Source organism: Monomorium pharaonis, unplaced genomic scaffold, assembly GCF_013373865.1.
Source record: "Monomorium pharaonis isolate MP-MQ-018 unplaced genomic scaffold, ASM1337386v2 scaffold_316, whole genome shotgun sequence".
NCBI classification, from domain to species: Eukaryota; Metazoa; Arthropoda; class Insecta; order Hymenoptera; family Formicidae; genus Monomorium; species Monomorium pharaonis.
Genome location: NW_023415600.1, coordinates 6,692 through 18,459, shown reverse-complemented (window position 1 = coordinate 18,459; position 11,768 = coordinate 6,692). Strand labels below are relative to the sequence as shown.

The 11,768-nt window shown below is 31.8% G+C and overlaps 2 protein-coding genes across 2 annotated transcripts; one reads left to right on the top strand and one right to left on the bottom strand.

Moving 5' to 3' along the window:
- Positions 1-1,251: 1,251 nt before the first annotated feature.
- On the top strand, positions 1,252-3,648 carry LOC118648247 (myb/SANT-like DNA-binding domain-containing protein 3). Its single transcript, XM_036294561.1, has 4 exons — positions 1,252-2,032; positions 2,113-2,232; positions 2,358-2,419; positions 2,584-3,648. The coding sequence occupies exons 1-4, from the start codon at positions 1,735-1,737 to the stop codon at positions 3,067-3,069; spliced, it is 966 nt and encodes a 321-aa protein (XP_036150454.1). The 5' UTR covers positions 1,252-1,734; the 3' UTR covers positions 3,070-3,648.
- LOC118644209 (putative nuclease HARBI1) lies at positions 3,495-6,651 on the bottom strand. Its single transcript, XM_036294559.1, has 4 exons — positions 4,968-6,651; positions 4,498-4,787; positions 3,780-4,398; positions 3,495-3,690 (listed from the first exon to the last, which is right to left on the bottom strand). Exons 1-4 carry the CDS (start codon positions 5,171-5,173, stop codon positions 3,672-3,674), a joined length of 1,134 nt encoding a protein of 377 aa, XP_036150452.1. The 5' UTR covers positions 5,174-6,651; the 3' UTR covers positions 3,495-3,671.
- Positions 6,652-11,768: the final 5,117 nt, after the last annotated feature.

The following is an 11,768-nucleotide window of genomic DNA, read 5'->3' as shown; positions in this document are numbered from 1 at the left end:
ATTAATAATATTATAATTTGTCAATTAAAAGAAAGTCTTGAATATCGAATAAAATTGTCATTTTATACTTTAAAGGCGACGAAGCTAGTAATTCTTGACCGCATTCTGTGTACTGCGAAACGACGCAAAAAATTAATAAAAGAAAATATAAAAGCTACCATTTGTTGGAAGAAAACACCCGAGATATTGCCAAAGAGCATAGTGATGGAATAATTTAATTTGTTCCACTTGTCGCTTTAGAACGTTTCGCAAGAAATTAAAAAAGAACATGGACGAAAAAAAAGAGAGCTCACCAAGAACGTGTAAACGCGAGATAGAGTTTACATATTTTTACGGACGGAACCAAGTTGCTTGATAGATTTTCCAGTAACACATTCTACTAAACTTTCCACGGCTTTTCTCCCTCATATTTTCTATTCTTCTTTGACAAAATAATGCGCAGAGAATTGATATCAGTATAAATTTATATTCACTCGACACATTTGCGCAAAATGCAATTAATTCATTTTAACTCTTTTATGATGAAAAATATATCATATGTTTCATAACCTTGCAAACATCACAATTTTTTAATAATTAAGTTTAAAAAAATTATGCATTTAGCACGATAGAACTTGAAAGTTAAATATTTAGAAAATCGATTTAAATGTATGATGTAAATCACGTAATATGATAATGCGATAAACTGACGGCATTTAAAATTGAATAAAATCAATGTCAGAAACATTTCCGTGCAAATTCAATAAAAAGTCTAAGAGGAAATGCGCCTTGAAACTCACCGATTAAAGATAAAATCCGACTTTTCAAATATAAATTTTTCTAAATATGTAATAAAAAACAAAAATTATGTACAAGACAAACTTATATTTTTTAAATTTAAAAATACATGTTTTCTATAAAGATGAAAATATTCCATTGCGCTAAATAATGCTTGTTTAATTTTAATGATTAAATATAATAAAAATATTTTTTGTAATAGTATATTATTTTTAAAATAATCGTATAATGTATTATAAAAGTTACATACAATATAATATCAATATATATCAAATTATCAAATTCAGAAAAATTTTCACAGAAAAATATACATATATTTTTAAGAAATGCAAAACGGGAGAGATAGACAAAATTTTGAAGTTTTAAAATGTAACAATTAACAATTAAATAAAATTCCAGAATATAATAATTTCACATATAAATTTTTCTTGTGTAGACTAGAATTAAAAAGTTTTGTAGACTAGAATTAAAGTTTTTGCAAATAATCTATGCGTTAATTGCAAATATGAAATAAACCGCAATATCAATATTATTATGATTATTATTACGAGCAAATCTTATATTTGACAATCAAGCATTTTGATAAAGACAGTGCAATAAAAGAGCTGTAAGGACTTTATACAAAATTCGTGTTACGACATGGCCCCATTTAACCCTGGTGCATGGAAATTAGCATCAAGAAGCGGTTAGAAATTTTGCGCGCGTGCCATTCGCCAGTTAAGGGCCAATTTCACCAAATATTTTGTAATCGGCGATTAGTAAAACTTTGTTTTACATAAACGAAGATTTTAATCTCGATTATGATCGATCGAGTTTCACCGGTTTTACAGTAACGCAATTAACTCTAGTTTAGTAAATCGAAGTTTAAGGCTAAACGAGCACCGACAACGTCGCAAATATATGGACATAACCTAATATTGGCGTGCATAGTAAAAGTGAATACCCTTACCGGAAAAAATGTCTAGTTCAATTTCTATAAGTGTCAAGCGTAAAAGAGATCCAACATTTCAACCTGCGGAAAAAAATAATTTAATTGACATAGTTTCTAAGCACTACAATATTGTAGAGTGCAAAAAGACTGATGCTCTCAGCACTCGTGCCAAAAATGAAGAGTGGATGAAAATTGCTTCAGAATTTAATGCAAGTTCTACGTTCATAGATAGGGAATCGCAGGTGCTTAAAAACCTGTGGGAAAACTTAAAGAAAAAAGCTAAATTTGTTATGACGCAACAAAATCAAAGCATTTTTGCCACAGGTAGGTTGCATATTAAAATCATAAATTCTAAGTGCATTTTAGCATGGGTAAACTTCTAATCACCAATTCTCTTGCTCTAGGAGGCGGGCCACCAAAGAAATTTAAAGAAGATCCAACTCTGGAAAGAGTCATTACATTGATTCGACCCAATGTTCAAGGTTTTATGAATACCTTTGACAATGATGGACCTACTATCTCAGGTAAAAATTTACGACATTACTTATTATTCTTGTCTACATTTTGCAATTTGTAGGATATCTCTCACACTTTTATAAATGGAAGCATTAATCTAAATCTCTCACAAATTGTATTAATTTCTTTACAGTCTCTAAAGAAAATGATGAAGATACTGATATTACTCATGACGAAGTAGAAAATATCCCTGAGGTAAATTTGTGGCTATTTTGTTTCTCCTCGATTATAAGATTTTATTTCAACCATACATGGAACATTTTTTAAGTGTATGAGCTGGTCTAAATTGCTGTGAAACATTTTTCTGTCATTATTTATTCTATAGTTTTGTACTAAATAAATACACTGCTTTATTCCAGGATACTTTAAATGGCGATTGGTCGACCTATACACCATCAATGCTCAAAACACCTAGAGCCTCTGTTCTTCGTCAAAATCAAGATTTGAACATCATAAATATACCAATTGAATATGTCGCTGATTCTGAAGACATTTTAAAAGAAAACACACAAGTACCATGCTCCACCTCTTCAGCCAATTCAACAGAAATTACGTCTTGTTCCACAGTATCCACCCCTACTATTAAATCTAAAAAGTATTCAACTAGTCGAAGGAGGCCAATCCTTAAACAGTCAGAGGGAGATGTACTTGCCCACACAAAAATAAAGACATTGATTGCCAGCAATGAGCAAGCAACAGAACAACATGAAATAACACTGAGAATTCTGGCGTTGCAAGAAAAACAAGAACAAGAAAAATTAAAACAAGGAATTGAGAAAACAGAGCAAGAGAAACTGCGTACTGAAATGCTTCGAGAAGAAATGCAAAAGATGAAGAAACACTGAAGAGAGAACATGGACTGTGAATTGCATATATTGTGTGCATTATATGTTTTACTTTTAAAAGCCACTTGCGCTTGAATGTATAATTTAATTTCATATTGAGTTCATTTGAGACTTCTCTTTTTATTGTATGTTTTTAGTCTCTATATATATTTTTTGTAACTAAGTGCAATTTAAATTGAATGTATTAAGTTTTTATCTAAAAAACTTGGAAATGCACATTCAAGTACACCAAAGATTCTTCTAATTTTCAAAGTTGTCTAACAAATTTTCCAAGTAAAAACTTACAGTTAGTGATATATTCTAGTTGTCTAAGAGTATCGCGTTTGTTAATGTAATAATAAATGTAATTGCATGTATTACATTTTTTTTATTACATTTTGTGATGATTTATCTTATGTTATGTTATATGCATTTCAAGAATTTTATGTTTAAAGTCATTTATTATACAAACTAATGTCATTACAATATTTTTTAATTTTCTATTATATTGTGCACAGCTTTTCTTCTTGCCACCTTCCTTTTTTTATTATACTATATGTAAGAGTATTTGAATTGAATAAAGACTTTATTTTCGTTCAATATCTCTCGCACCCTAATAGCTTTTAGCTTCTATTTGCCAGTCTGGAAAGATAAAAATTATACGATAAAGAAAGCAACAAAACAATATAATAATACAATAGAATATAATATTACATTTTGCTAAAACTTACTTCTCAAAATAGTTATCGACAAGAGCACGGCGTTCTCGATGATTGGGATTTTCTCTTTGTCTAGGCCTATCTAAGCGGCATTGAAGATTGATTAAATAATTTTCATCAATGTTGCCTTCAGCTAGGAGAATGTCCCAAGGGGCAGGTAGTATTATCTCATGATCGTCAGGAGGAACATCTTCTCCAGCACGTCGAGCAATATTGTGGAGTACAACTGTGGCTATAATTATAGGAAAAGAATTCTTCACACTGACTCGTAATCCAAGAGCCATAACTGGGAAACGTCTTTTCCATACACCGAACAGTCTCTCAATGGAATTCCTTGTTCGAATTTGAGATTCATTATATAAATGTTCAGCAGCTGTATTACATTGATCCAGTGGAGTCATCATGTAACTCGTACATGCGTACCCTCCATCTCCAACAAGCACAGCATTACCGTATCTTCTTTGTTGATACATAGCTTTCCGATAGCAGTTATTGAAAATATGGGAGTCATGTGTGCTGCCTGGCCATCTTGCAACAATATCCGTAAACTCCAAATTTGCATTGCAAATAGCCTGGACATTTAATGAGAAGTATCCTTTTCTATTGCGGAAAACCTCCGCATTTCCACCACCTAAAATTTAAAACATATACATATATACTAACTATGATATATATAACTATGATAATATATATACTATGATAAAAAAGTACATAGAAGAGATATTAATACCTGGTGACTTTATGAACTTAACATGGGTGCAGTCTATTGCACCAATAACTCTTGGAAATCTCGCTTTATTGTAAAATTCCATTTGTGTCTTGCGGATTTGAGAAGGTGTCTCAGGAAAAAGAACATGAAGGGGTCGCAAAGAAGCTATAGCACAACTGACCCTGTGCACAATTCTATGAGCAGTAGAAGTGCTGAAACCACATAAATCTGCAGCAGTTGTTTGGTAACATCCAGTGGCATAGAAACGGAGGGCACACAGTAGTTGATTAATAGGAGACACACAATTATTTCTGAAAAAATAGATTTTTAATAATATTTTTGCAACTTGAAACAAAACTTTGTTAAAAGAAATTAATTAAATAAAATAAAACAAAGATAAAAGCCAAAATCAAAGGTAACTACCCACATACGTAACCTCCAAATACAAGTATCTTGTACTCTTTACTGTGAGGAAAATGGCTTTTACTTACTTGTCTGTTCGAAATTCGAGTTGATTTTCGATCGTCTCCAAAACAGACAGCACTGTTCGTTTTGACAATCGAAACCTCATTACAAAATCTGTATCATCTAGGTTGTGGAAGTGATCTTCTCTGTCTCGTATCCACCTCGGTCGACGAACAACAAACTCATCCTCATCATCATTATCTTCAAAAGCTAGCACGTTCGCTCTTTGCATCCTTATTTGTATTTAAAATATATCACTGGGATTTTTTATATATATTAAATATATCACTGATATTACAATGCTTGCAGTCGCGATCGCGGTTTAAGCTCGTTAACCGACCAAAATTGGTCAGTTAATTCTTAAACGTCGATCATTTTTAAACTTGATTAATTGCTCTTGGTGAAATCTAATATCAAGGATTAGAAGCGTAATCGAAGTTTAATTTCAACTAATCGCGGTTTGTGTTGTTGGTGAAATTGGCCCTAAGTGGCAAGTATGTAACACTAAACGCTTTATTTATCAAGATCAGTTTTGTCACGAGGTCAGCCACGCTGTATTTTCGCCAATTTTGCGTCCAATTATTTTCCGCAGCTTTGTTGCAACCTGACATTTGAGTACCCTCGTATTTTCGGAGAAAGGGTGTCGCACTACAAAGCTGGCCTGGTTTCATAACCATGCGTTCTACACCGTTGTTAGTAGATTGATACTTAACAAAAGTAGCATGCAGATCCTCAACGGTCGTGAAAGAGATAAATGGTCGCATTAGTGACATGAATTGTTGAAGGAATTGTTCGAACACAAACGATATCACGAAAATACTGTATTAACAAAGTACAGTAATTATCGTAAATTGAAGATAAATACATTATTTGTAAACGCATCGAACAGTTTGATATTTTCTCCGTAAATATAAGCTTATTCCGAGTTTCATAGATTGGAACATTAATGCGTACATAACATATCATAGTGTCACTCGTAATACCTATGAATGCATTAGATTCGGTTATAATCATGTACCATTTTCGTGAAAATATGGCGCAATACAATCCCGAGCTTGATTATAAAATATTAACGCAAAATTCAATCGTATACCCCAATATTAGCGATCCTACGTAAGGCTCTTACATTAGCATTCACATGTTGAAAAGTTATGTGTTTAATATTTTAAACGATGAGCCATTATTTAGCAGCGATGATATTAAATTCATCGATCTACGCAAATTAATTGCGCGTTCAATGATTCCGTTATCTACTTCGTTTAATGTTTGGAGTGAATAAAGCGCGAACGCACGCATTACAAACTGAATTGGAATTATTTATCCGCAGCACGTACAAGTGCTCCATTTCGACGTTCATAATTACATATCCGTAAAAGAAGAAACACATAATTTCCGCCAAAATGTTGACGAGAAATTCAGACAAATTAAAATAATAAAACCAGAAATTTAAATCTTTATTTATTTACATCTTTCATTACGTTTAACGTTTACAACTCGTTTAAACGAAATTTTAAAAAAGCGCTTTTCATGAAAGACACTGATATGAAAAAAAGTGACATTTGTAACTATAATTTTATAGTAGAATAATTATAGTCATGAATATCATTAAATTATTACAATAATATTAGTAATAATAAACCGTATACGTATAGTGATGCGAATTATGAAAAAATTGTACTATAAATTATGCAGCTTTAAAGTATAACATATTGTTATTATTCTAATGTTATAATAATAATTACTATATAAACAATATTTCTAACAATAATTATTTTACTATGCAATTATAGTAATAAATACAACACATTTTTCTATCAGTGTACGTAAGTTCGTATTAATATATATTTTTAATTGCTAATTGTAAAATAAATTAAATATTAAATCTCGACGATGTTTTTTCCCATAAATCTTATTCGTGGAATTAAAGTCACATTCACCAATTTAAATAATATTTTTTTTGCAATTTCTATTTATTGTTGCGCGATAAACTTTGTATGCGATGTATTCATGCGTGCGGCGCCAAGTGCACTATCGACTGCACTTTCGTAATACCGGATCGTCCTGCCGCGCTTTCCGAGCATTCATTGCGGTGAAAGTGTTCACACGCGGCAAAAGTCAAGTTGAATGGCATGGGAATAAAAAAACGCAGCGACCAATGCGGTAACGTCTAACACACAATCGTCGATGCAGTGTGTCCCGCGAAGAATTTCTTTCATTGCCGTGCAAGATTATTTGTAAATAATGTGTTATGTCGTGCTGAAAATTTACACTAGCCTTCATGTATTAGCAATTCAATGTAAAAATCATTATCTTTTCGTGTATCGCAATCGAAGAAATTATTTTGTTTTCACATAATATTACGTAAATATGTACGTGAAAGCGCAAAAAATTCCAAGATTACAGATATTTAATATTTTACATTAAATTTTAATTTCTTCTAACTGGTACTTTCTGATCTCGCGTATAAATCCATATGTAATGCAATGGTGAAAAAATGTTCAAACGGAAGTGCGTTGCAGCATTTTCCTCATTTCTGAACGACGAAATTTCGAAGCACGTTTATGACGATGACGCACCGGCTGGAACGAATGGCTGCGTGCAGAGAGCGAAGGGACCGAATTAATCAGACGCAGCTGGGAATGAATCGAATTAATTATTGCAATTACGGCAATTAACGAACGCCGACGGCGGCCGTACGTGATTCTCTCGCTAACAAGATATGCGCGAATAACGAAGAGCTTTATGATGCAAAGACCGTGGAGAGATTCAAGATGCGTTTGTTCTGAAAGATTTCAGAAATGTATTTTAGAAATGTAATTTAGAAAATGATAATATCTATTCTTGTTCTAATCTGACCTTTTAAAACAATTATCTTTATTTAACGCGCGAAGCATATTAATTATCTTCACATCGGTGACAATAATTTTTTAAAAAGATTATAGACTATATTCTTTTATGTATATATAATTTCTTCACATGGATGCATATAAAGAATTTATATCAATGAAAATACTATAAAAATAAGTTTTACTTTCGTCAACATAAAATACACACACACACACACACACACACACACACACACACACACACACACACACACACACACACACACACACACACACACATATATATATATATACACGTAATAGTTTGAAAATATGCAAATATGTTAAGTAGTAAAATACAAAACATGTTTCTAAAATCAGATTAAAATAATTTGTGCTCTACAAGTTTTCTAGTCGGCAGAAAATGTGAACATCCTTAGGGAATACTCTCATTCGCCGTTTATATTGTATTCGTCAAGTTAGAAAGACAATATTAACTCGTGAAATTCTTCATTATGTATACAAAAGATGTCGTCCACTTTATCGGTTTCAATTTGAAACGTCGTCTTTCAAGCTACAAAATTATTTAATTATTGAAAATTCACGACAAATTACTCTAATTTAAAGCCAATTGAAATAAGGTTAACAAAGGAAATTTTTACAATTTATAAAAGCAGAGATTTTATTTCGAGTTTTGTGTGTGTGTGTAATCACATATTTAAAAAATATATTAAAAGTAAAAGTGATGTATTACATAATAACAATAAGAAAAATCTTACGATGTATGTATTTGAAAATTGTCACTTAAAACGTTTATTATACACATTTTTATATCAGCAGATTAATAGATCCAGTAATAAAGATTCTCAATCAAACGCTTTATATGTACCTTTGCTGAAATGAAATTTATTTGCAAACAAACAAGTGCGATATGCCTTCTGCTCACTCCTTTTTTAGACCCGCACCGTTCCCTCAGCATTTAAAGCTTCAAAAGGTATTTCCGTTTCCGTGCGCAAGTCTTTCCCCGTGTACCCCCACATTCCTTCGGTATTCGCAAAAGTCTCTTAATACACAGCCACCCTCTCGTCTACGGGATAAAGCGATTGCCGAAGTTCGTTACGAAGTTTAGCAGCGAGAGAGTATTGTTTAAAAAAGCAAGAGGAAAGTTTTGTTCATTAGTAGCGTAGAAGCCGGCGAGACTGGTTCTACGATAGATAAAGATCTATACGATAGTTACGCGAAGAACTGGGAAAGTAACGTAATTTCTAAATTCCAATTTAAGCTATATACATGTATACAATTCAATATTCTGTGGAGATGGTTACGTAGAAGTCCGCGACATCGACATGGACTGCAAGTATAAATCGATTTCCCTTGATTAATGCGATAAACTGACGGCACAATAACTTATTCAGAGACTTGTCTGAGACTTGTCAGAGGCCGCCATTGTTCTGTAATTTGTGTAATTAATTGCACAATTTTAATTTTGCAAAAAAAGAAATTGATATCGAGTCTCCGATCTGTACACTTGAGAAAAAAATATTGTTGACTTGACAAAATTTTCCAACTAAATTTAATTAATTAAAATTTTGCCAGTTCGAGAATTGACGCATTTAACTTAAATGCACAAATTTCAATTCAAGTATTTATAGTTAGTTGAAATATATGAATATTTAAATGGACAAAGTTTAATTCGGTTGGAAAATTTAGTCAAATTAACAACTTTTTTTTTCAGTGTAACTCAATAGCATTTGTGCAGCTTACATGACCAACAATTTTAATGTTTTACATTCTTTCATCTCAATTTATCTCAATTTATGTACATACGTTATTTTATGAATACTTATAAAGACCCGTAATTCCATAATTTTTCCGTAACTCATTCTCTTTCTCGTGAAGTTTATGCGAGAAAAATGCACGAGTCAAATGAAATGCGAATGCATGTGCATAAAGAAAAGATCTTTTATATAATATACTCAACTGAAATAGTACCGCTCAAAATTTTGCTTGAACACATAACATAAGGTTATTTATTTAACTATAGACTTCTCGTTAATTTACTATTTTTCTTGATAAACGACACTTTACGAAGCCTTAAGTATGTTATAACAATAAACTCTCATTACCAAGTCATGTCGGTAAGCATATTAAATATTTAGACCTCATGTTTATTTTACAATTGACAAGTAGAATCGGTAAATTTACACAATGTCAACCGAAGATCTTCTGGCCTGTTGCTGCACAAAGCTACGACAAGGCAAACATTTACTGGAAGAAAGATGACGTAGATAGCGTGTCGATGAAGAAGAAAGAGAAAGGAAAGCAAGAGGGAGGGAAGAGGATGAGAGAGAGAGAGAGAGAGAGAGAGAGAGAGAGAGAGAGAGAGAGAGAGAGAGCGCAATGTACAATTTACGCGTGCAAATGCAAACAACCAATTAGGGTGAGACCTTTGACGTAGAAACGGGCAAAGCTTGTGCATGCGCTACACATGGACTTGGTTGCTTTGAAAAACGTCACCTCGCTAATATTTTATAAATGGCCTCTGGCATCGGTCTCTGTTGCATGTAGCTATCTAGATATATAAGTGGCAAACAGTGAAAGCAAAAAATTAGCAATTTTTTATGGTATTTTCGGCACTATCGCGAAAAGGTATTACGATTCGAAAAACTTGCACTAAATTAATATATAATAATAATAATTAGCAATTATAATATCATTAATATAATATATACATGTATTAAAATACAGTAATTTACTTAAAAAAAATTAAACTTAATTGTATATTGATTATAAATTAAATATTGATTTTAAATAAGAAATATATTCTTATAAGTATATCGCTTACGATTAAAGCGCTAAGAAGAAAACATCTTATAAATCATAAGATAAATTAAAAAATAATCCATTAGCACCTATAGAAGAAAGTTTTCTTCCAACGAACAACTTTATAATAGAAGTTCTATGAAAAAATTTCGCCCTTAACGAAAGTTCCTCGAGTTTAGGTTTCTCCTAAGAATATTATCAAAAACTTTCTTATGTAGAAAGCATTCATACAAGCGTACAGTATGTACATTTGCATTCTATTCAATAATAATCCAATTGATTACTATTATTAGTAATATACCTGTAAACTTAATCAAAGATCCTTTAATCGTAAATGATCATTATAGTATTTATGAACGCTAACAAAAATTTAATTAATAATCGTCTGTAATTTATATACAGTTCAAACTAATTCTATGAAATATAATAATATTTGAAACATTGTGAAAAGAGACTTTAATAAATTTAAAGTGTGAAAATAAAATTTTATTTAATTTGCATACATATATCAGCACGCATTTATATGCTATTGTTCGTTACCCAGTTTTTCTACATGAATTAGAGATGAGGACGTGGATAAAGGAAGCTAGCCGTGCAGCAAGCAAACTATCAGTATCACAGTACTTGTTTTCGTATGCAGAGGCAAGAATGTTAACGTTTCAGAAATTGTTACTAACTGGAACCCGTTGATGAAGCGCCACTTGGGTAGGAGCACATAAATATGCACATGGGAACGAGCACAAAGGGCACAAAATTACCAGACTCTCTCCCTTTACCGTGTTTTCTACACTTTCATTGCGAATGACCGCGCTCGTGAGAAACTAGCTGACTGTGCCACGCGCGTTGCAAATTCATTATAACACATGAACAAACGTTTCTGTACATCATGCACGGATAAAGTTCTTACATTAGTAACCTTATATTTAAAGACAATTATCAACTTTTTGCGAAAAGTAATTAAATAATATGCTTTAACGAAAAAAAGACATATTTACTGACAATTATTGATGCGCAAATAAATTAACAATAAACATTTTTGTCATTATTTGTACAGGAATGTTTTAATTAAAAACAACTTTATTTTCATCCAGTAACAAGAATTTATTTATTACAAATCGTTTTACGATTAAAATTGTTTTAACAGATTAAACTCCGTTAAACTCTGTTTAAAACGATATC